Raw genomic sequence first — 26,790 nt, 5'->3', positions numbered from 1 at the left:
TATTATCTCAAGGGCCAAGATATTATGAGGAATGACATTTCCACTAATTGTTCTTGGATGATCATAAAAATAGTGTAGGGAGATTATGGCTAATACTGAATATTGGACTGATGTTGAACATAACTGAAAATTTCAAAACTTATGTTATGTATCGAGAACTTAGAGGCACCAAGGAACAAGTAGATTGGAGAAAAATGTTATGTGACAATAATGTTAGACCTAGAGTGAAATTTACTCTATGGATGATGATGAATGGAAAGCTTCCCACTAAAGAGACATTCTTGAAATTCGGTCTAATAAATAGTAGCACATGTTGTTTCTGTTACAATAATGAGTCTATAGACCATCTTTCCTATGCTTGTGCATGTTTTAACAATTTTTGGAGAGAAATTCTTCTGCGGATGGGTATTAGAAGGAATTCGAAGAATTGGCATGAATAGAAATTGGTTGATTAGAGAAATCAAGAAAAAAAGATTAAAAGAAAAAGATCTTGAGAATTGCTATAGCGGGACCCTGTCTATGAGTTTTGGAGAAGTGGGAATGATAAGCTTTTTTTCTTTCCAAAATGATATAGACCTTTCCTTGATAGATATGATTATTTAAAATATTGTTGTTAGATGTAGCTTGCATGGGGATTTAAAAAAGAATTTAATTGATATACACCGTCAGTGTAAAAGAATTTTACACAGTCAGTAAATTATAACCGTTGGATATTGAAACAAATTTGATTTTTATTTTTAAAATCTATAAAGTAAGGCAAACGGGTAATGGTGATGAATCGATAGTGTAAAATTTTTACACTGACAGTGCATATTAATTAATCTCTTTAAAAAATCATGTAAATGAAAATAATCTTTATATAAATTAGAAGTTTTTTTATTGAGACCTTGATCATTTGGATCAATTTATGTTGATTGTTTTGGAAATAAAAATTTAATATTTTTGTTCTAAAAATAAAATAATAATAATAATAATAATAATAATAATAACTATTATAATAATACTAATACTAATAACAACAATAATAATAATAATAATAAATAATAATAATAATAATAATAATAATAATAATAAAATAATAATTAAATTAATTAAAAATTAATAACTGTCCATTATAAAAAATGCCCAATTCCTTTCACTTACCTAACTCCACTTATTCCATTAGTTCTCATTAAATTATAATTGATTAATTAAACTATTTATTATTATTATTATTATTTTATTATTTATATTAATAAGTTATAGTCCTTTCTAACAACTTCTTCAACCCACTAATTCCATAACTCCCATTAAATTAGTTTTAAAATGTTCATTAAAAAACTCTAGCCACTATCTCATGTAGTGACAAGTTTCTATTTTTTTAAAATTAATAACTGTCCATTATAAAAAATGCCCAATTCCTTTCACTTACCTAACTCCACTTATTCCATTAGCTCTCATTAAATTATAATTAATTAATTGAACTATTTATTATTATTATTATTATTATTTTATTATTTATATTAATAAGTTATAGTCCTTTCTAACAACTTCTTCAACCCACTAATTCCATAACTCCCATTAAATTAGTTTTAAAATGTTTATTAAAAAACTCTAGCCACTATCTCATGTAGTGACAAGTTTCTATTTTTTTAAAATTAATAACTGTCCATTATAAAAAATGCCCAATTCCTTTCACTTACCTAACTCCACTTATCCCATTAGCTCTCATTAAATTATAATTAATTAATTGAACTATTTATTATTATTATTATTTTATTATTTATATTAATAAGTTATAGTCCTTTCTAACAACTTCTTCAACCCACTAATAAGTTATAGTCTTTATGAGAATAATATTCTCATAATTCTAACGACAATTCTTTAAACAAAAACATTATTTGTTTTTTGATTTTTATTTTCTTCATTTTTTAATTTATTATCTTTGCTAATTTTTTTAATGTTTATTTTGGTAATTACAAACTTTAAATCATTAGAAAATACATTTTCTTGATAAATAAATTGTTGAAAAGTGTTGTGATACATGTAAACTTAAAAGATTAAATGAACTATTTGTTGTCACATGTAATGATTTCTTAACTTTATTGATTTATCTATGTCTATTATTCTTACTTTTCTTTCTCATTTCACCATCAACTCATTTCAAGTTGTTCATTCTCTCTCTAATAATTATTATCATCACCAACTCATTTATATCTTTTGACAAAAAAACTCATATTCTCATCTATGTTTATCGAATCTTATTTTCTTTATTTTTTAATTTACTGTTTTTTGCTAATTTTTTGTTGTGTTTATTTTTGTATGTATAAATTTTGAATCATTATTTTATTGATAAACAAATTGTTGAAACGGTTATACAATTATAGATGTCGGGTTAAAGAATTAATTGATTGCTGTCACATGTGATCATCTCTTAACTTTATTGCTTTATTTAGGTTTATTATTCTTATTTCTCTTTTTTATTTTACCATAACTCATTTCATGTTGTTTATTCTCTCTCTAATAATTAGTATCATTACTAACGCATTTTGCATCTCTTGATCAGGAAAAAAAACTCATTTTATATCTAAACTTAACTTCTTATCTATACTAATCCATTCATTTTTTCCTATATATTTCTAAATACAACTTCTTTTTTTCAATGGATTTTTTCTATTCATGTTCAAATAATTATAAAGCTAATACTTTTATCTATAATTTTTGTAATGGTCATAAAATATTTTTTTTCTCTAATTTTTTAGAAAATCAATAAATTAAAAAACAATGTTCTATTGTTAATTTTTTTAGAAAATAATAATAATATCGTTTGATTAGAGTTATACTTTAAAAAAGTAAAATAATTCTATCATTTTTTTATACAAAAAGGTAATATAACTTTTAAATTTCTAATTGTTTTTAAGAAAAATTTAATTTATTCAAATATTATAGACAAAAAAATAAATCAAACTTATATTATTAAAGTCATATTTCATTTGAACAAGTATTTTTAGGTTATTATAAAATCAAAATTTTATAGAATCTCAATTGTATGTTGAATCATAATATATTTTATTATATTATTTATATAAGTATATTAAAAAAATTAAATAATTTAATTAACAAAAATAATCTTATAAAATTAATTCGTACAACCACGAGTTGACGTCTAATTATCCTTGTAATTCTAAAATAATTTTTTATCAGATTATTATCTTTTAATATTACACAAGTCTCTTCCAAAAATAATATTACACACATAAAAAATTGGAAATATATCAAAATATTAAAATTTGACTTTCTCACTTAATTTCCTCTCACTTTTAGTATTTATACATGTGTTCGCAAACACTTCCACATCTCTTCATTTTTACTTTCTCTCAATAGAACTTTTAATATAAAGCTTTAATGGATTTAGCTCTAAGCAGTCTAATAAACACAACAACAATTGCATTCCTAATTTCTCTAATTCCATTAGGTTTGATTCTACTTGGTCGTAGCAAAAAAAGAGAGGCGCCAATAGCCAAAGGTGCATGGCCAATACTTGGTCACCTCCCAATCTTTAGTGGCACACAATCACCTCATAGAGTCTTAGGTGCCTTAGCTGATAAATATGGACCAATATTCACCATCAAACTTGGTTCTAAACATGCTTTAATCATCAACAATTGGGAAATGGCAAAAGAATGTTTCACTACGAACGACGTGGCTCTTTCATCTCGTCCCAATCTTGTTGCAACACAACACTTGGCCTATAAAGGAGCCATGTTTGGACTTGCCCCATATGGACCTTATTGGCGCAATCTTCGCAAGCTTGCAACTCTAGAGATTCTCACAAATCGCCGAGTTGAGCAACAACAACATATTCGTGTTTCTGAAGTACGAACATCGATTAAAGAGCTCTTCGATGTTTGGTATAGCAAAAATAGTGAGTCTGATTCATCAAACCATGTGTTGGTAGATATGAAGCAATGGTTTACACACTTAACATTCAACATGGTTCTTCAAATGGTTGTTGGGAAGAGATATTTTGGTGCAAGAACTAATGTTGGTGAAGAAGAAGCTCAAAGAAGTGTGAAAGCTTTGAAGGATATGATGCATTTGTTTGGGGTCATCACTGTGGGAGACGTTATTCCTTGTTTGAAATTGTTTGATTTTGGTGGTCATGTGAAGGCAATGAAAGGAACTTTAAAGGAATTGGATGAAGTTTTAGGTGAGTGGTTGAAGGAGCGTCGCCATGAAAGGAGTTTGGGTGAAAAGGTTGATGGTGAAGATAAAGACATCATGGATGTGTTGCTTTCATTGTTTGATGGAAAAACAATTGAAGGGTTTGATTGTGATACAATAATCAAAGCCACAATATTGGTATGTACTCTAATCTTTTCCATCGCACACATAAATTCTATAAAGAAAGTTGATGCTAGTTAACTTTTTTTATCAAATATAAAAATAAAAAGACCAAATTTTATTAATATTTAAAGTAAAAATAAATTTTTCTAGTAGCAAGGAGTGAGTTGGAAGTCGGATTTTGCATCTTCAATAAGTCAATTTGCTGTCGACAAAATTAATATAATAAAATAACATATACTAACTATTAATAAAATAAAATTAAAATTAATAGTATTTAATTAAATAAGAAAACATGCCTGAAAAATATGAAATTAAATATTTTATCAATGAGATGGATATCGACATTCCCTTCTCGCCCTTATATTTAAATATCGATATATTACGCCTCCTCAAAATTAAGTTACTAAAATAATAGAAACAGAAAAATAAATAAATATGTTATATTTTATCATTAGCTTTACTTAAACAAGTATGTAGATAAACCTTTATGAAAATATGAACATGCATATTAAAATATTTGCACTTAATTTGCAGTCAGTATTTGGTGGAGGAACTGACACAAGTAGTGTTACCCTAATATGGGCACTGAGTTTACTATTGAAAAATCCTCTTGCAATGAAAAAAGCCAAAGAAGAACTTGACGCACATATTGGTACAGAGAGATATCTAAACGAATCAGATATAAGTAAGTTGATATACATTCAAGCTATAGTCAAAGAAACTTTAAGATTGTATCCCCCTGGACCTCTATCAGGACCTCACGAATTCTCTGAGAATTGTATGTTAGGTGGTTACCATGTTAAAAAGGGAACTCGATTAATCACAAATCTTTTGAAGATCCACACAGATCCTAATGTTTGGCCAGATCCATTAGAGTTCAAGCCAGAAAGGTTTCTTACAACTCATAAAGATGTTGATGTAAGAGGTAATCATTTTGAGTTATTACCATTTGGAAGTGGTAGAAGGATGTGTCCTGGAATATCTTTTGGACTTCAGATGGTGCATTATGCTCTAGCTAGCTTTTTACATTCATTTGATATCTTAAATCCAACAACATCTGAACTTGTTGATATGACTGAAGAGTTTGGCTTAACAAATACTAAAGCTACTCCACTTGAGGTTTTTGTTAAACCACGTTTGTCTATTAATTGTTATGAAATTATGTAATTTTATGTTAATGGTGTATTACTTGGTGTGTCTATAAATAAAGTATTTAAAATTTGTGATATTAGGTCAAATAGTTTTATTGTTTTGTGTATTCTCATACTTGGATTTAACTGAAAACGTATTATTCTGATCTGCATGCCATACAATTCCGTCCTCTATCCCTACCCTTGATTCCACGTTGGACAACAACAACAGAAGCTTCAAGTATTGGTTATGTAAATCACCAACTAACAATGATTCTTGAATACCCAAATTCCACTGCCATAAATCTTCCTCGTAACACCCTACCTCCCAAACAGCCGAGAATTTAGACTCAGAAGCTTCAAACAGCTGCGGAAACCTCCTATACAGCGGAAGCATTTCAAGCCAATGCGAAAACCAAAACGAAACAATCGTGCTCCAACTGAACCTGACGAAAGGAAGCTCCTTTAAAAACCAACTATTTGACCACTTTAGCAGGAATTTTGAAAAAAAAAAACAGTTGATGTATAGGAAAATTTGTGAGTACTGAGTTGATAAGCGTTACTCTTCCACCTATTGACAACAACTTACCTTTCCAAGTAGACAACCTTACTCTAAAGCATTCTACAATAGGTTTCCAAAAATTGATTCTTCTATGATTCCCGCCTACATATAAGCGCACATGTTGCACCATCACTCCACATTCCTTACTTAACACTTCTGATATAAGAAACCTATCAAGAATGCTCTTACAACTCCCACTCGAATTAAACCATGTGTATAGATTACCTATTACCGGAATATCCAAGAGTTCCATAACATCAATAAACACAGAAATTTTCCATCTCTGACGAATTAGCCCTCCCTTTCCCCTTCCTTTCTTCCTCTAATTTGGTTGCATTGAAATCTCCCCCAAGGAGCCATTCACCAACAGGAAAGTTACTCTTCACTTTTACCAGATTATTGCAAGAAGAATAAAAGTTCATTATGCAACAATTTAACCCTTTCCACAAGCAATTAATCCCAAGATATCCATCCCCCATGAAGCTGAATTTTGGATTAACAACATCCTTTCTCCAAATTGTTATAATTCCACCAGACTGACCCCTTGCAGCTATAGCGGACCACTCAAAATCCTCTATCTCTGTATTCACATCGCAAGACACAAATTCACCAACACAGCCAACTACAAATTTGAAGAATTAATTACACCACGCACGACACGGAAGTCCATAAAACCATGTAAGGCGTTCATGGTCTGCATCTTATAGTCTTGTGAGATATGAACCATTGAAATATATATTTAAAATATAAAAGAATGATAATGCTTGACATTTAAGGGTTGAGATTTAAACTAGGCCAAATCCAGAGAAAATTCCACTAGAGGTAATTCACTGCCATCAAAACTATCATTATTTTATGTTCACTTTCTTGTAAAATTAATTTTTGTCCAGATTAACTGGATTTATAACTAAGTTTGGTTGTAAAAATAGCTAGTAAGTTTAATTTATAGACTCAATTTTTTCCCTTCATTTCTATGGATAAATAGCTCTCCAAGCATTAGACTTGATAGTAGATTTAAAAATTAAAGGGAGATACTATATATTCCAATATGAACCAGCAGTCTAATATATATAATTAACTATCCTTTTTCAAAGCATAATGTATCACTTGATTTATTAAGTATATATAGCCACATTGTATCAAACCATCTGCGCATTCATGATATTATGGTGCGAAGTATTTTGATATTGGTTCCAATCATGTTGTATCATAAGGTATTAAAATATTAACAACATAAACACAACATCACTTTGCAATATTGTATATAATTGTTATACAAACACAAAATGGGTTGACAAACCATGTTGTAGAAATTTGTGGTCGATTGTTTTGGTGTAGTCAATTCAGTTGAACGTAATTTTTCCAATACCATTTTAAGCTAACATTCACTTTGTTGGGTTATTGTTGGAGTTATTTATTGGGCTACAATTCTGAGGGCTTTAGTAATTTGTTGCACAATCAGAGTACAATAGTCAACATAAAAGTGTGTTTTGTTGAATCAAGATTCACATTGAATAATAAAATGTTAATAAAACTAAAAGCTTTAGGAGTATACATCATTTATAGGAGTACAATTATCCTTGTCCAAAGCATCTAAATCTTGATCATCCAATTCAAGAGTCTTAGATATGGAATCAATGTTTAAAGTATGTTGTTAAAAAATATCAATGCATACAGTGTGTTAGGAAACAACAAACTATGATATATTTAACTGAATCACTATACCAGTTACAACCACAATCAATAAGGAAAAACAAAATGCCAAATTTGGAAATGGTATATTTAAAATACTAAGGTGTCGAAACCCAAATGATCGTTAAAAGTATGATTCTACATCTACGATTCTTGAATTTTATTAAGAGTTTTTATGATAATAAAGTATAAAAATAATTTTGCACTCTAATAATTTTGTTAAGTGTGCATAATCTTAAAGATAATGAAAATAAATTTTAGACTCTAGACTATGGACAAAACAACCTATAGACTCTAGACATCAACCGATTCTGAATCAAGATTGAAATACGAAGAAGTGATTATATAATAGTCAATCATCTAGATAACTAAGTCAACTCTTTTGAACAGACAATCCAGATTAACTTGTTAGAATATTTTGTAATTTAATCATTATATTTCAATAATTATTATGTGGGTATATATATTTTAACTATATTGGTTATTTATTAAATTAAGAGTCTTAATAGATTAAGTGGTCGAATAAATTTAAAAGGCTATTAAAATTTCTATTTAGTAATTAATTAATTAATTAATTAATTGGATACGAACTCAAATATGAGTGGAGGTCAGAATGACCAATTTCGGAATAATAGAAATCCTAATTGGTCATCATCTTATATATAGGTTATGGTCCCCAATATACCGTGCACAAGCAATTTATCTCTTCTACTTATCTGAGGAGTATTCAAGGCATTAAAAGTACCGGTTGAGGAAGAACCATACAAGCCATATGTGTTCGTTGCTTGTCTTCAAGCTTTCAGGATTACCGAACAATTATTGAAATAATACTCTTGGAGATCGTACATTCAAACAGCAAAATCAAATGTTTCCTTGTAAAGGACAAATATGCTGGAATTATTAAGGAATGTACTACCAACGGATCTCCATGATTCACGGATCAACCTTGTACCGCTATTACAACTTTGTAATTGAAAAAATTTCCAATTCTATCCTCCAACAATACTAAGAATCATTTATTTAAAGAGGACAAGGAATTATGAAAAAAATAGATGATAAGAGAAGAACAACAATTACAACACTCACTACACTTAGAGCTTTTTATTTGTATATTTTCTGAAGTGTAAACTCTGAAATTCATTTTTCTGTATCTGTTTGTTTAGAAACATTCTTGTAACCTCTTTGTATTTTAATTTTGGTTAAATTCCTTAAGGGACTAAGTTTAATCTGTAGTTTCAAGAAGTCATTTACAGTTAGTCATTGAGTTTTTTCTTAAGGGACTAAGTTAGTATGTAGCCTCGAGAAGTCATTGACAGTTGGCCTTTGAGTTTGTAACCTGATTGATTAGTGAATTAAGACCTTGTGACAAGGAGAAATCACTCTGACGAGTGGGCTAGACTAGCTTAGTTAACAATGAACCAATATAAAAATAATGTGTTTTTTTATCATTGTTGTTCTTGTCATTGGTTTGTGATTGGTTTTGTAAAAAGTTGTCATATCAGAAACTCAATTCGAACCCCCTATTTTCTTGTGCTTCTTGAACCTCCGGATTATAGTAAACGTTTTGATGGATTTGTAACTTGGTTGAATCATATTTTTTTGAGTGGATTAAATGCCTCCAATTTGAGTAATCTTGTAAGATTACTTATATTTGCATGAAATTAATTGATCCCAACATATGCCAAAATAGGAAAATGATGTATTTAAGATATTTTGATGACAAAACATAAATGATTATAAGCATGTCTATAATATGTGTTCCGTTCAGGAAGCATAAATGGATGTAGTTGACGAACTAGATGTCTTGATCTGGTGGTGTTGATATTTGTTACGATGCCGCAGATGAACCTTCAAGGTTTGTACTCCAACACTCAAGTCAGTTTAAGATTCAAGGGAAGTATGGTAAAAAAATGGAGATTATATCATGTAACTTGCTTTCCATGTGAACTGGATTTTATATCTTGGATTAAGTGAAGTGGATATGAGGCGAATTGAGCCTTTTTCCAGCCCTGGAAAATCCCCCCCCCCCAAGGCTTTACCGGGCACTGGGTGAGCCGGGGAAGTCATTAGTGATTTGGCTGGTCTCTAGGATGTTGTCACTCGTGAGCCAAAACTGAAACATTTTGGGTCAGCTGAAAAAGTAGTGGGAAACAAGTGCATTAAATGCATTTCCATCATTGAAATGTTTTTTCGCCTTCTTCTATCACATGCAATGATGTGATAAGTTAGGGCATATCACGACTTATATTGCACCAGAGTGCCCTCAAGTTTGCATGTATCCCAAGGATGAATGTAGTCATTGATTTTGTAAGTTCTTTCTTTAGTTGACCTGGATCGTCCAACCATTTTTGCAATCCATGGTTTTCAAAATTATTCATAGTCATTTATTGAGAAACTCATTCTTCTCTTATTTATACCAATAAAATTGATTGTAGTACCTTGATTAGTGTCTTTACTCATTCTCCATCTACTTCGCCTCATCAATCTCCCTCAGCAAAGTATCGTCCTTAACTCAACTTTTATCTTCATATTTTCTATTTTCTTTCAAGATGAGTTATAGTACAATTAATCTAGTGAATGATTCTAATATCGCAACTTTATTTGCCTCAAGAATACGGACATTCCCTGATTCTGATATCCTCCTTTTAATCATGGAACTTAGGACCATAAGTCATACCTTTATATGATGATTATGACTTAACAGGGGCATCTGGGAATTCCCTGGACGAAAAAGCTTCTTCACCAGACTCATTAGAATCCCTTCTGTCAAATTTCAAAGGACAGATGAATTGTGTCGAGGTCCCTATGCCCTCTCCCATCTTAACCGAGGAAGAGATACAAGGCAACCAGCAGATGAGAGAACACGCTAAAAGTTTTATCCATCTTTACCTGAGGACCAAAAATTGTGAACCCAATGACGCTGAAGTGAATGCCTTCTTGGATCTTCGAGGTCGGTCAAGCGCAATGAAACACAAATGAGTGGACATAGAAGTAATGGGTACTCCATACATTCTTAGTACTAGGAAAGCTATAGATTGATCCTCTAGAACGGCTGACTCTTCTAGTGATCATAGAGAAGAGGATATACAATTTCTTTGACGACTACTTATGCAAATGATACATGAAATGCAATGTTTTTTATTTTAATTTTCAAGGAACATGCAAGTTCTATTTGCAAATATTTTCAATTGATAATAGTAATCAACAATAATAAAAATTCAATTGACCATAAAAAATCTCTTTTTATACATAAAATTTTGAAGGATTACACTGAGTACAATTTCATAAACCAAAAATAAAAATACAAGAGAAAAGGAAAATATCATCCTAAGGATCCCTAGCAACTGCATCGGCTGAACTGGCCAAAGGAGTGTACTTCCTTCGGATGTGTCAAATCTCTGACTCAAAAGCTGTCTACATCTGAGCTTTCTCGAGGACGAGTCGATCAACAATCTTCTTCTAAGCACCGGAAGGCTAAGAAATACTAGAGGAAAATAAATCCTCTGGCTCTCTCTGTCTCTTTACTGCGCGCTACTCAAGAACCTCAATGAGTGCATCTTTATCTCTCGACTCAATCTGCAACTCTACATGTTTGTGGTTCAAAGCATGGAATCGTTCTTCCCATAGGTTTCTCTCTTGCTTCATCTTGGAGAGTGCGTCTTCCAACTCCTCTACATCTTGGTTAGGGAGAATTGATGGATCAACCATAACCACAAACATAGGTCTTTCACACGCATACGGCATCTTAAGCTCTAAAGCTCTCTTCTTTACCCAAATAGTGTAAGCTTCAAAAGCTACAGAGTTGCATAGAACAAGCTCGGATCTTCCTTTCATATGCACATTGTGCCAAGCATGCACCATTCTATTCTTCAAATGTTGGGGATCTTTACCCTCCTGATAGAATAGACCCTCTAACTGAATGTTATTAGGTTTATCTCTCAAAGGGAACCCAAGATGACGACATGCTAAAATAGGGTTGTAGTTGATTCCTCCTTGTGTACCAATGAGAGGTACATTAGAGAACTCACCACAACTGTCAATAATCTTTATGCCATCAAAAGCATAATCATACCAAACAATATCATCATTAGTGAGAGACATGAGTCTCTGAGACCACCGTAGACATTGTCGGTTCTCCAAGAAAATCGGTGTCTGAGGCAAGTGCGAAATAAACCACTTGTACAGAAGAGGAACACATCACACCATGGTTCCACCACCTTTAGAATTCATTAAATGCAAAAAGAAGTATGTGTCACCCAATAGAGTAGGAACATGACTCCCAATCAAGAAAAATCTAATGGTGTTAACATCAACGAAATCGTCAATGTTAGGGAACAAAGCTAAGTCATAGATGAGCAAGATAAAGATGGCTTCAAAAGCATCTATGCTACTGGTTTGAGAAAAAGAAGTAGCTCTACCAATGAGAAACTCATAAGTCAAACCCTAAATCCCTCATTTCTTCATTAAATTAGCATAAATCTCATATTTCTTCAAATGAAGAGCTTCGACTATGACTTGACATCTGGGAATCTCCTCTAATCCACTGACGGGAGCTTTGTTATATACAGGTATACCCAAGAGATGGGCATAGTCTTCCAACATGGGCATGAGCTGATAAGCTAGAAAAGTGAAGCACCGATAAAGGGGATCATAGAATTGGACCAAGACACTCAGGAGTCCTTCAACCACATCAATAGATAGTATAGACAAAAGCTTTCCATGATGTTGCTTGAAATCCAAGGGATCTAATACAGAGGATGACAACTTCCTTGACTCCTTCAAATCAGGACATCTGGAACTGTACTTTTTGGTATTCCTTCGTCCACAATCCATGGTCTAAAAATTATTTGCAAATAAGACCTTAGTTTCCTTGAAAATTTATTACGTTGATGAATGTTATGATGCGCATGAATGCATGAATGCAACAATTACACATAAGGGATCACACACAAGGCAAACACAAACAAATGTCACGGGATGAATTAAATCTTCATCAAGATCAATCATCCATTTTGGTTGATTTAGGTTTCTCACCTTATCAACACCCAAGTTCCATTGATTTTGACAAGACCGATCGGATCAACCGAGAACCAAAGGGTTTGTTATGAGTCACGAGCATGGAGTCGGGTTAAGAACCATCCCAAAGGAGTGTACTAAGGGTAAAAACCTGTAAAGCATGTTCTAAAAAGTTCCCAGAGTCGTGATCGCATCTGTCGGATACTATAGGTTTAGATGATTGACTCATCAACCCATAATGTTCTCAAGAGAAACTCGTTTGAGTGTAGTATCCCGTAACAACTGTTATCAAGTCTACACTTGAACAGTCTCCGCACTACGTCCTAGATAGGCTAAGTTGGATTATATGTTCTACGGTCTTCAGCTTCTCAGACTCCCAGGTCGAAAAAAGTAATGTCTATCCACGAGTTACTCGTGTGACATCAGTAATTCCAAGGGGGTCTCCACTGAGTATATGGGTCTCAAGCCAACTCGTTAAGGACTAGTCCACACGATTTGAACATGACTATACTATCCTCCTACCTTAATTGCACTCAAGTTCGGGTTATAACTTATCTCACCACTCAAAGATCACCAAGCACAACAAATAGAGTATCACACAAACAAACATCAAATATCAACAAAATATTGCATACATAGAAGTAGGCTAAACCCAATGAGGACTACTCCCCAGCAGAGTCACCACTTTATTTTCTGTAGTGATGCATTCGTGACCATCGATCTATTGGTTAACTCAACGTCAATAAAATCAAACTCGCCACCGCACTTTTATTGTTTCCAAAGGAAAAGGGCAAAAGTATGAATAAAACCTAAAAATAAGAAGTTTTCAAATCAAAACTAATAAAATTCCAGAGATTATAAGTAAAGGGGTTGGTTACACAGAGGTAAGGTATTAGCACCCAAAGTGAGGTACTCCTAGGGAGCCCTTTTTTGTATGCAAGTGTTTTAGTTGAAAGATGTTTGATAAAAATGGAATGGGGGGATGAGAAAAGAATTCATTTATTATATTTTTGTGTTTGACAAGACCTTCGGTCTTATGCCTACGTACCAACATAAAAATGAGGGATCAAAACCCCATAGTTCGTGGTAAAAATTTCAAAGAAAATCGGTGGATTGATTTTAACAAAAACTTAAAGATCTTTTGTTATCAATGGGAGAGTATTCAACCAAACATCCACTGATGATGAATGCTTTTTAACATTTAAGAGGGAGGGCTCCAACTTGGATTCAATCAACAAGTATGTCACTAACCCCTAATAAATGGAAAGACTTATAATCAATATCATGGAATAGGAGAATTATATCTCAACCATAGATAACTCAAATCTAAATACTCTCTTTTGAAAATTTTAAAAGCAAAAGGCACAAAATGGGCAGAAGGATTAGATGAGGTTGTTAGTTCTTTTTGTCTTTTTTGAAAGTTAAGTCAATATGATTAAGTTTATTCACAAATTTGATTAAGAAAAAGTTTGAAAATTCATTGGCATAAGGTCAAAGTTTATACTCATTAAAACATGTCAAGTTGAATACAGAAGCAAATAAGGTTTTAAAAGGAGGGAGAGATTTTAAAATTAAAGAAGTGGGAGGAGATGAAGGGACTATCCTAGACAAAAAAAATTAAAAGTGAAGAGTTGAAAAGATTTGACCAATGGGAAGCAATCCACAAGACAAGAATGTCATATAGAAACCCATTTCCTTTGGACTTTTGAGCAAGCAATAAGCATAAGCAACATCCAAGCAAATAATATGAAGACCAAGGCATCAAATAAAGATAGCCACAATATCCAAGAAAGCACTCCAATAGCAAGCAGACTTCAATGTCTTCAAATGTATCATATGAAAATGTTCCTTGTGGCAGACTCACAGAAACAATCATCAGACAATAACAATAATAACATTATAACAATCAAGCATAGAGACAAAGTGACATATGAACCAAGAGAACTTCAATGTTTGCATCATATGAAAGGCACATTCAAGGATAGTTCAGTCTCACAATATGGCATTGGCCGAGTCCTTCAAAGCATAGAGAATTTTGCCTACTTCTAAGTTCAATAGTTCATATTAAGTTAAGGGCAGAGGTCCAACAGTCCATCAACATATTTTTTTAGGTTTTTTGTTGTTTATTAAGAATTTTAAAATCCTAAGACCGAAACCGAACAACACAAGCACACAATATATACAATCACAAGATAGGGCTCAAGTGAGCAAAAATAAAAATGACTGAAACATAAACATCTTGCATGAAATGTAAATGACAATGAATGATAAAGATACTGAAATTAAATTACATTAAGTAAATGACTTAAAAGTAAAGCAATTTTAATAAGAGGTTAGTGAAGTGTTAGTTAAAGAGTTTTAATTGTTTAAGTCATTCCTTGGAGAACACCCAACCATTCATTCACAAGTATGAAGACCTAAACCAAGACATCATCTGTAAGAAGGGCTCCAACTTGGATTAATCAACAAGTATGCCACTAGCTCTCACAAATGGGAAAAAGGTCAAGTCTTCACACAATACCATGAAGAATGTGAGACTTACAATCTCACTTACAAGAATGTTATGCCTTTTGGGATATATTTTGCTATATGTTAAGCAATTGTAATTGAACTTATGTAGAAGTCACAACTATTTGAGATCAGGGCAATAATATTATTGGTGTTAATGCATGTTAAAGACATGATACAAAGAACCAAGCTCCTAAAATATACCACACACAAAAATAAAGTGGGAGGGACCTATCTCAGTCAGGCTCATGTTTATTCATCTGACACAAGGTCATTAATGAATCAACTAGCATTTGACTTGTAGAGAATTTATTGGTCAATAAATGGATTGGGGAAGAAGAGGGATAAAGATGAAGAGGGAAAGGGAAATAAAAACCCAAATTGATCACATGAGGAATTTCATCTGATCAATACTATCCATTCATTTTGAGGGATAAAATGTACATTTCATCAACCCCTTAAATCCAATAGTATTGATCAAATGGAAGTTCAAATCAACCATGATCAAGGTCAAACAGAAACTCTAACATCACAAGGTCAACCAAATGGCTCAACAATATTTTTAAACAATTAAAAAATTAAAAATCAAATTAAAAATGAATTAAAATGCATTTTTCAAAAGTGAAAACCTCAAGTCCCTTCAAATCACCAAATAAATGGCCAAGGGATTTATCCTAGGTCAAACAAAGTCAAAGGACCTTAGACAAAAAAATTCAGAATTTTTGGAAAGTCAAAAGTATTTTAAAATATTAAAAAACAAATCAAAAATCATTTGATTCACAAAAAATATTAAAATTAATCCAAAAAATGATTTTAATTCAAAATATGGAAAAGGAAAATATTTAAAGATTTTTGGTGAAAGTCACATATTTTTTGGATTAAAAATGAATTTAATATGAATTAAATAAAGTATGGATAATTAAAAATAAAATCAAAATTAATTAAAATAGATGGAAAAACAAGGGCAATCAGATCTCCCTCATTAACTGAGGTGGCAGATCTGATGGTCGTGCACTAAGGTGCACCAAACACTCTGGTCAAACGCGTGGCAAAGTGAGTAATTAGAACCAATGGTGATGATTAGAACGCTGAGACATGATCAAATGGTTGGGACATTGCCAACACACCACCGGAGCTAGGGCTCCGATCATCTTCTCTGGTGGACCTCACCGGATTGGTCCACCATCAACCTTCATGAAAATAAAAGATGCATACACTATTTTGAAGAGAAAAATGGCAGGAATCCAAATTTGCCCTCAGAATTTTCCAGTTCTCCCTGTATTGAAAGATACGTGGAATTAAAAATTGAGGAGTATGAACTGAGTTCCTTCGATTTGACCTCAAAGCAACTCAATCTTGCTACCTACATTGGTAGGTCTTTAGATAACCAAAGATCCATCAAAATGGTGGAGAATTGAGGGAGAATCGAAGAAGAGAAAAATCTTTAAATTCACCTTTGGTTTGCTTCAATTGAGCTTGATCTTCCTTCTAATTTGGCTTGGCTTGCTTCTATCCACTTGCAGGAGGTGAAATGAATGATCAAAGGGCTTGGATTCTTAGAGTTTCAATCTCAAAAATGGAAGTGAAATTGAAACTCAATTTCAATTGAAATCTTCAAGTTTATCCTTTCAATGGAGGGTAGGGAGTTGTAGGATCCAGGTTGGGGAAGAAGGGTCCTCATTCTAAGCTTAAGGGCAATGTATTTATAGCCTACACACTTGCTTTTCACACACTTTCAATCAAATGCCAAAAATAACAATGTCATCATGCATGCTTGCATGAGCGTGCACAAGGCCCGTGAAATGATGCAAATAGGTCCAAATTCAAATCCAAATGATGATGAAAAAATAACATGGAACCATGCAATGTTGATTTGAAAATTGGGCATGAAACTCTCCAAATGGGGTCATCATTACACCCATGCGCAAGCCACTCAAAAATGTAACAAATGCCATGATCTTGGACTATTTAAAAAGCTAAGATGAAGGGGAGCAACTTTGTTGTTGAAACGTTTTCCATTTGGAGCTTGGATCATGATGAATTTTGAGGTAGAATTTGGAGGAATCAAACATAGTTGAAAACTTTCTAAATTAACTGTCAAATGACCACTTTTTCCACCTTCAATAAATTTTGCTATGAGCTTCAAATGAAAATGGTTCCTTCTCAAATGTTGTATCTATTTCATTCCTATTCAATTTAGTCACAAATTTGACACAATTTGAATCTTGAATGAGGGAGTTATGGATTTTAGAAGTTGAGGAAAATTGTGTGTTCAATGATGATAACCCAAAATGACCTATAATGTTTCCTCTTGATACATGCCCTTGCAAGTAGATTTTGAACTTTCTAAAAGAAGCAAAGTTGGATAAGACATCTTGAAATTGATCATGAGATATGGATGGCCTTCATATCATAAAAATTGAGCAAGTTATAGTTCTTGGAAGTTGACCTTCTAACTAGGGCACAAACAAAATGACCTATAATATTTCACCATAAAAAATTACTTTCCAAACAAAATTAGCTCTTGATGTCAACATGAAAGTTGTTTGGAATGTCATAAAGAGTAAAGTTTCTCTTGGAATCATTTTTATATGACAAAACATTTAGGATATAGGGTCTAGGGAACCCCAGATTTGACCAGTTGACTTTCTCTAGTCAACCTCTTTGAACCAACTTGCAAACTTGAAGTTCTTTTGGTCTTTGAGGATCATGGAGATCATATATGCTTGAGATGATGTATAGTTAAGTATCCCATGAAATATTTGACCAATCGTTGAGGAAACTTGTTGAGGAAGTCACGCAAGATACCCAGATGAATTAGGGCTTCCAAAGCAAACAAGCTCCAAACTCTTGATGAATTCTTGATCAAATTGACAAATAAAGAACACGGGGATTCATATATGATGCTTAGAACCATGGTTAACCTTTCTTTGATTGATCTTTTGCATTAAGGGTCTCAAACCCGAGATGTGGGCTTGATGATGCATAGATGGACACATACACTACCTACAAAAGAAACAAAGTTATACTAGACATAATTTTGGTATTTTGGTTAGTAAACAAATAAAAACAAAGTATAATACAATCAAAAGTGCTTGGTGATCTCTCCCAATGCAAACCTAATGAATGAGGGGTAAGGAGGATATCAAGGTGTGATCCCAAAGTCAATGTAAATGATGAGATAGCATGAGGGATCTTAGGGTCAAAATTGGGGTCTTACACGGTGGTTGTTGAGGTAAGCTGAAGATGAAGAGCAAAGAAACCCATAGAGGAGATTCCAAATGCTCAGGTACAAATATGCTTGATCTTTTGAATTCAGTCTTCTTCTTCTTCCCCCTTCTTTTTACAATTTGTTATTCTTGAAATTCTGAAATGGATTGTTGTTGTTGATGATGATGAGTAGAATAGAGGTAGAATAATTGCAGTTGAGATTATATTGATGTCGTAGAATATGAATTAAGACTTGGTGAATTGATGAAGCCTTGAAGATGATGGTGCCTTGGATTAGGGTTGAAGATGAATGAGGTTTAAGCCTCAATCAGAGGTTAAATAATAGCTCTGAAGAGGATGCTTGAAGAATCTCTAGGTGAGGGTTTGGAGGGATTTGTGCATAATAACTTTAGGGCAGAGTTATCAATCGTAGCCGTGAATGGTGCGATCTCGGGCGGTCCAACTGGAGCGACCACCCACCGCGTGAGAAGACGGGAGTGGAGAAGCGTTTAAAAATGCAGGCGATTTCGCCACAAACGCGGGTCGCGAGTCGCACCCTGGTCAGAGCGGTTCTTTGTTTGTCCAAGCGGATTTTATGAACTTCTGAGATGAAAAGTAACAGGCGCCGCCGGTGGAGAAGAAGATGAGATGAAGAAAAAAGAAAAACAGATCTGAAAAAATGAGATGAAAGAGAAAAATAAATATTTAATAATAGAGTGATTACAACGGTATATCAAAAGAGGGTTAAAAAATCAAAATATCTTTTCAAAACCAATAAGATTATAACTGTATGCTAACCGATACTAATATATCCCTTACATATCCTATAATAATTTTTATTTTAAAGAAGTCATTAAAATATAGTAATAATATTAATTTTCTTTACTTCACAACAGCATCAACAACAACTTGCAGCAACAGCAACAACTTACAGGAGGAGCAGCAGCAACTTGCAGCAGGAGCAGCATTATATTTTTTTTTACAGAATCACTTGTGACAATAATAAAAATAATTAATTCTCTTAAAAATAAGTTGTTTATCCTTAATTATTCATTCATATATATTTTTATAAATATAATTTTCATATAATTACGCCGTTATCCTATTTTTTGGATCCACCACTCCGCTATCCGGAATTAATAACTATGTTTTACGGTGATTGTGACTCGTTGATGAAGGTGTGCGAGGGGGTTTATATAGGTGTAGTTTGATGAATTATGGAAGGAAAGTTAGATGGGTAGTTATGTGATATTGAATAAGAGCCATAGGATGGTGATCCTAGGGAGAATCTAATCAAGGGTGGAGGTTCAATCTCAATTGTGTTAGTTTAGTGAGTGATAACTCAAGTGAAAATTCAGGGATTTGTGTTTCTTTTACATTGGTTTTAGTTGAAAAATAGGGATGAGAGTGTGTTAGTTTCATGTCCCAAGAGTCTGTTAGTTTAAAATTGGTTTTGGAGGGAATTGTTCTAACTAATTCAGACAGTTAGTTATGTTAGGTTGGTTAGTTTTATGGCAGTTAGTTATGTTAGTGTAGTTAGTTTTAAGGCAGTTAGTTATGTTAGTTTGAAGTGAGTTCAATCCGTTGTTCTTTTTGATTTTAGGTTTTCATGTTTTCTGTTGTGACTTTCAGGAAGATTAATACTGGAAATTTGTATGCCTTCGTAACTGGTGGTGCAATTCCCTGGCAAGGTGATCGCATATGTCGAATCAGAATATATGGTGCTGCTCCTGCTGTAGGGAATTTTGGGCGACGCATCCATCGATTTTCTGTTTTTCCAGAATGTTCAAAATCGTGATAGCTACTACCTCACTGGTGGCAATATTAGTGAACTTGAACATGTTGCCAAACGTTGGACCTTCCGTGCAGATCAGTTCAAAACGAAGTTAGCACATTCGATTGATTTCTTGTTATACACGATATCTTAGTTCCTCTATTTCCTCCATGTTATGACTTGCTTCATTTTTGTTGATGCGTCTAGATGAGATACGGTTCATCTAAGCAAACCCATTTCGAGAAACATGTTTGCGAAAACTCCTAGAAATAGAGAACCCCTCCTGTCCAACAGTCTCACGGAATGCATGCATTGCATTTTTATAAATGGTGGTTCCCAATATTGAAATTCCAAATCCTCAGTAACATGGCACATGACATCATCAATGGTCGATGATGCAAAAGCATTGAAGTAGCTTTTATCCCTTTAAGCTGGTTGAAGGTTTTAATTTTTTTTTTGTGTTATTGTAACATTAGGGACATCGTTTCCCAACTGTTGATGCATGTTGATAGGGTAGTATAAACACAAAGCGAGGAGTGTGCTTGTGTAAGCCAATGATAGTATGCTAGATGCATGTAAAAATAGTCATTTAACTTAGTTAATCAAGTGTGATTTGTTTTATTTGTTTTTCATATTAAACATTAATTAAAACAAAGCAAGTTTAATATTTGAAATACAAATTCAAATATAAAAAATGTGAGTTGAATTAACTTTTGATATAATATGGTAAGGGTAGTAAAAGCACAAATATGCAATGCAAAATGGACCTTGAAGCATGTGCACATGAATTAGCAATAAAAATCAACCGAGTCAAACTTTGATTTTTTGACTTTTATTCCAAAACATATTGATGAATAATAATGATACAGATGAATTGCGAACATAGAATTAACTATAAACAATTAACTCTTGGATTATTCATCCATCTGGATCTCTGAATAATGTAATGAAATGAATGATGGGATGCATAATTAAATGGAAAGCATGTTATGACGATGCAGATAAAAAAGTTTAGGATATGATAGCTGCCCGTATTTAACTATCTTGAATCAAATGATATGATTGAAGGTAGTTAAATATAGAAGATCCAAATTTTGTCCCTTGAAAGAAAAAAAAATGCAATGAGACTAGATGCATTTCTTTTGAGAACTTATTTGCTGAAGATATGAAATGGAAGATAGATTTTGTAAGGATTATTTGCTAGGGATTTACTGAAAAATTTTGTTGGGAAATAGATCAGTCATAAAATAGATGTTTGTGGTCATATTTTACATGTTGTATGATTTGTTATGCATTATGCCTGAAGTGCTTATGCTTGACTTATATGATGCATGAGATTATGCATGTTATGCAATTATGCAGATTGCTAGGTGAAAGGAATGACTAGTATTGATAGAGGTGCACTTTGGTTCTGGTTTTTGGTATGGTGGTGACTTTGATTCTCTGACATTCGATACGTGAATCGAGGAACTCACAAGTTCATTAAGAGATTTTCAGGACGCCACTGCTGCTGGAGGTTTTAATTTGATCCTTTCTGAGAAGGATGTCTAACAAAAGGAAAATCGTCATTGACTCGTTAGTTGGAAACGACATGGTTGTTGGAAACAAATCATCAACACGGAGTTTGGAAAAAGATCATTAACATAAAGATTGGAAAAATATCAACAACATGGAGGTTGGAAAAAGATCAACAACCATGGAGGTTGGAAAAAGATCAACAACATAGAGGTTGAAAAAAGATTAACAATCCTGAGGGTTGGAAAAAGATCAACAACATAGAGGTTGGAAAAATATCAACAACCCTGGAGGTTGAAAAAAGGTCAACAACCCGAAGGTTAGAAAAATATCATCAACACAGGGGTTGGAAAAAGATCAACAACATAGAGTTGAAAAAAGATCATCAATATAGGGGTCAGAAAAAGATCAACAACACGAAGTTGAAAAAAGATCATCAACACAGAGTTTGGAAAAATATCATCAACCATGTAGGTTGGAAAAAGGATCAACAACACAAATGTTGGAAACATATCATCAAACATGGAGGCTGGAGAAAGGACCAACAACCGGTAGTTGAAAGTGCATGACAATGTTATGGTGGTAAGACAACAAAAAGGATAATTGTCCACATAGCAGCTTGAAAGTAACCTGAACGAATACATTTCAAAAAGGTTTACTGAAGAGAAACCTAGCAAGGAAAGACTTCAAAAGAAAACCATATGGGGATATCAAGTAGAAGTTCCACGGGGATAATATTCTTTTTGGAGAAATACCAATGTTTTAACTGATGATTAATTTATCGGAAGTATACTAGTTACTAGGTATATGTTGGTAGTGATAGGGTTTTGAAAAAGATTGCTTAGGTTACAAGGCTTTATGATGATGTCAGTCGAATGCAATTATATCTGAGTGAAGTGACTTGATAAATGCATGGCAATGATCTATGCGATAATGATATGCATGTTTTGATTTTAGAGCGAAGCAACGTAATTTATGCATGATAATAATTTATGCATGTGTCATACCCTAATTTTACCCCTAAGATTCCACCTATCATATCATTTTCATTTCAACCAAGATCACAAGCATGATGTCCTCCTAACCTTCACCTCTTTGGGTTTGCCTTTGTGGGAGATCATTAAGAACCCTTTGTGTTTTCTTTTTGCCTTCCTGTTTACTTACATTCTAACTTTGCTAACTTTATTCAAAATATAAAAATATGTGTTGTTTCCTTTTTCTTAGTGTACAAGGTAGGGAGTTGCAATCAAAGGATCAAGTTTGGTTTCTAAATTAGGGTTTTGATTCTCAAGGTCAAAGTTTGGTCAACAAGTGGTCCACGGGAGCTTTTATTTCAAAGCATGACCTATAATCTTAGGTCACATTCATGTCAAGCTTCATTCAACATAATTTGATCAAGAGAAGTTCAAGTTTGGTTCCTAATTTCAAACTTGATTCAAGTATGGTTCATGTGTTTATTTTCATGCCATCTCCATCTCATTTTCAAGAAATTATCATATTCAAGGGACAATCAAGTTTTCTTCATTTGGTATTCAAGTGTTCATCATTGGGCCTTTTATGCAAGAAATGGTAAGAAATCACAAGTTGGTACATATTTGGTTGACCTAAAATCAAGTATGGCATGTCACTTGGTTCAAACACTATAACTATTTTATTGCTCAACATTTTTGGTATCTACTTTGAGACAAATGTCACATTTGAACTCCTCTACAACTTTACTTCAAAGGTCAAACATCAATTTTACCCCTAAGTCCATCAATTTTTTAATTTTCTAAGATGCCTATGTGTGCATAAAAGTAGGCGCAAGACCATGTCGACCTAATGCCTGGCCCAAAATTTCAGATCATGACCTGAACTTTTCATCCATGCCATTTTCAACTCAAGCATCCTTTTGATGTAATTCTTTTTGCATCTGATTTTTCACCATGATGAGATCATTTGACATAAGGAACATATCAAAATGCACGATTGAATCTCATTTCCTAAGCTCAAACATGGTGCCATAGACTTTACATTTCACGCATGACCTGTAACTTATAATCATCCAAATCTTCACTTGGGACCACAAGCACATGTGCAAACTTGTTTATCATGTTTAAACGCATTTGGACAAGTGCAAAATGACTTGGTTTCGTCACAAACTCACGCATTTCATGTTTCATTTCACACGGATTGCAAAACACCAAAACTCAACCCTAATTCACATGAATTTTCCTCTATTTCACACGTACAATGACCTCATTTCATTTCCTATAAATAGAGGAATAATTTGCCTTCATTTCTAAGCTTTAATAGCCAACGAAACTCCAAAACCCTTTGAACCTGATACCTCAAAAAACTAGTTGACCATTTCTTTGATTCAAGCTCTTTTAGTTTCGTTTCTTCGCCCATAATCACTCATCGGCATCATCTAAAGTTGACTGGACCATTGTCGTGCTCAGAAGTTTCTTGAATCAAGCTCACCATTTCCACCATTGTTGATCTATGAAGCCTCAACTGAAAAGGTAGTCACAAGTAACACTTATGAGCAAACAAGTTACCAGTGTGTTCATCTTGATTCACTGATCAAAAGCCTTCAACTATCTTGAATTTATTTTGTGTATTAGTCATTTAACTTTACTTTGAAGAACTAGGGTTCTTCGTGTTCTTGAACAAATTCTCTTTGCTCAGATCCAATCAATGACTCTGATGCAAAGAGACACAAATGATGAAGTGTTTGGAATCTGAATCCATGCTTGATTCATGTTAAAAACACGAGTACATGATGTTGCAGAAATTGAATGGAGGTTGAAGATGAAGTCAGTTCGCGCGTGTTCATGGAAAATTCAAATCCCTCCTCCAATAGCAGCGCACCAACACATTTTTTCAAATTTTCTAGTCGTTGGCGCCTTTTTGCTTTTTCCTTTTATTTTATTTTTCATCTCATTTTATTTTGCTTTTTCTAATTTAAATTTAAATTATTCTTAATGCTTTTTGACTCACATTTTTTACACAAAATATTTAAAAATATTTTGCATCACATATATTTTTTGTATAATTTTTAAAGTCATTTTTGCATTTAGTTGAGATTTTTTCTTATTATTCATTTAATTTTTTATTTCAATTTTAATTTTGATCATTTTTAAACATTTTGCATCCAACTTTTAAGATCCAATTATTCATATTTTTCTTGACTTCTCATAATTTTCTCAACCATTTATTTTACATTTTGGTCTTTCTTTTGGATTTTTCATTTAATTTCCATTTTTTGATCAAATTTAAAATCATTTTTGTTTTATTTTTACTCAAATTTTTGTTTTGCTTGATTTTGGCTCTTGATGATTATTTGGTTGATCATGTTCTCCATTTTTCACACCCTTGAAAATTGGTCCCTTGGTTGATTCAACCTTCTCTAATTCAAACATGCTTATGAGTGATCATCTGACCATTGTTGGCACTTTGCATCAGAGATATGTTATCCCTAATTGGATCATGCCTTGATATTTTAGCTTATTGATAGATGATCCCTACATGATGCCCCAACCTTCTTTTCTTATGTTTTAACTATTGTGTTACATTGTTTTAGGAGAATGGTTTTTGTATCTTTTCTCTAACATGTATGACACATAAATTGTTATTGACCGACCTCAAATAGGTGTGACTTCTATATAAGTCCATTTATGAGTTCTTAACATAGCACTAAATTATCCTGACTCGGTTGAGTCCTCATTAACACTAGCATTGACATATTAATTATGATAACATTTAATATTTACTTTTATGCCTTTACACTTATGTCATTTACATTTATGTCATTTACATCATGTCATTTGCATTCTTGCCTTTTTTTTTTCACTACGCCAAAAAGTGCTTTTGGCAGCACCAAAAAGAAAGCGCTTTTTAAAAAAAGCGCTGTAATAGCTTGAAAAAAAATTCGCCTATGTAAAGAAAGCGCTTTTAAGGTAAAAGCGCTCTTATAGGTCTCCACTTATGAAAGCGCTTTTAAGGTAAAAGCGCTCTTATAGGTCTCAGTCTCACATCTATGAGTTTCACACTTATGAAAGCGCTTTTAAGGTAAAAGCGCTCTTATAGGTCTCATGGGTTTCACACTTATGAAAGCGCTTTTAAGGTAAAAGCGCTCTTATAGGTCTCAGTCTCACATCTATGAGTTTCACACTTATGAAAGCGCTTTTAAGGTAAAAGCGCTCTTATAGGTCTCATGGGTTTCACACTTATGAAAGCGCTTTTAAGGTAAAAGCGCTCTTATAAGTCTCAGTCTCACACACTTATGAAAGCGCTTTTAAGGTAAAAGCGCTCTTATAGGTCTCATGGGTTTCACACTTATGAAAGCGCTTTTGAGGTAAAAGGGCTCTTATAGGTCTCATGGGTTTCAGACTTATGAAAGCGCTTTTAAGGTAAAAGCGCTCTTATAGGTCTCAGTCTCACATCTATGAAAGCGCTTTCATGGTAAAAGCGCTCTCATAGGTCATTTATAAAAATTATAATAAATCTAATATTACAAAATCCCTGACTTTCAGAAATCCCTCTTTCACTCTCTCTCGTTCGAAGCTCTCGCTGCCCTGGAAAAAATTCCACAGAGTACCTGGAAATCTCAACGATAAACACTGCAAATTTGAAAGAGACTGCATTCGAAAGAGAAGGATTCAATACCTGGAAATCTCATTGCGTTTTAAGGTTAGGTTTTCGTGTCTTTCTGTTTTGCCCTAGAAGTCAAAGAATAGGTGGTCGATTTTGGTTTGAATGGACTTGCATTGCTACATTATGGGTTATTTATTTGTCAGTATCGATTATTAGAGTTTGTGACTATGTTTGCTTAATATTCTGTAACTTACCGAAAGTTTCATCTTGTTCTGATATAAATGATATTCTGTAACTTGCATCGCCATTGACTTAGAAATAATGTTGGGAGTTCTAATAGAATCAGTGCCTTTTCAACATTTGTTTAAATTTGCTGAGAAAGTAGGAAGGAATGAACTGATATGTTTGCACCATTGTATCCTCATATTGTAACTATTACTGAAATTTCAGAAAGTGATTTTGATGTTAAATGTTGGATA

The 26,790-nt window shown here is 33.0% G+C and overlaps 1 protein-coding gene across 1 annotated transcript; it reads left to right on the top strand.

Moving 5' to 3' along the window:
• The first annotated feature begins 3,331 nt into the window (after positions 1-3,331).
• LOC127122903 (cytochrome P450 82A3) lies at positions 3,332-5,557 on the top strand. Its single transcript, XM_051053180.1, has 2 exons — positions 3,332-4,341; positions 4,861-5,557. The coding sequence occupies exons 1-2, from the start codon at positions 3,385-3,387 to the stop codon at positions 5,491-5,493; spliced, it is 1,590 nt and encodes a 529-aa protein (XP_050909137.1). The 5' UTR covers positions 3,332-3,384; the 3' UTR covers positions 5,494-5,557.
• The last annotated feature ends 21,233 nt before the right edge of the window (positions 5,558-26,790 follow it).

This window comes from Lathyrus oleraceus, chromosome 1, assembly GCF_024323335.1.
Source record: "Lathyrus oleraceus cultivar Zhongwan6 chromosome 1, CAAS_Psat_ZW6_1.0, whole genome shotgun sequence".
NCBI lineage: Eukaryota > Viridiplantae > Streptophyta > Magnoliopsida > Fabales > Fabaceae > Lathyrus > Lathyrus oleraceus.
Note: the sequence above shows the minus strand (reverse complement) of the source record. Positions and strands in the feature narration are given on the sequence as shown.

Excerpts from the sequence above, each read along its gene's own strand:
- LOC127122903 (XM_051053180.1), top strand. The coding sequence starts at position 3,385 with ATGGATTTAGCTCTAAGCAGTCTAATAAACACAACAACAATTGCATTC. Across the intron at positions 4,342-4,860 it reads TAATCAAAGCCACAATATTG|TCAGTATTTGGTGGAGGAAC; the intron begins GTATGTACTCTA and ends CTTAATTTGCAG.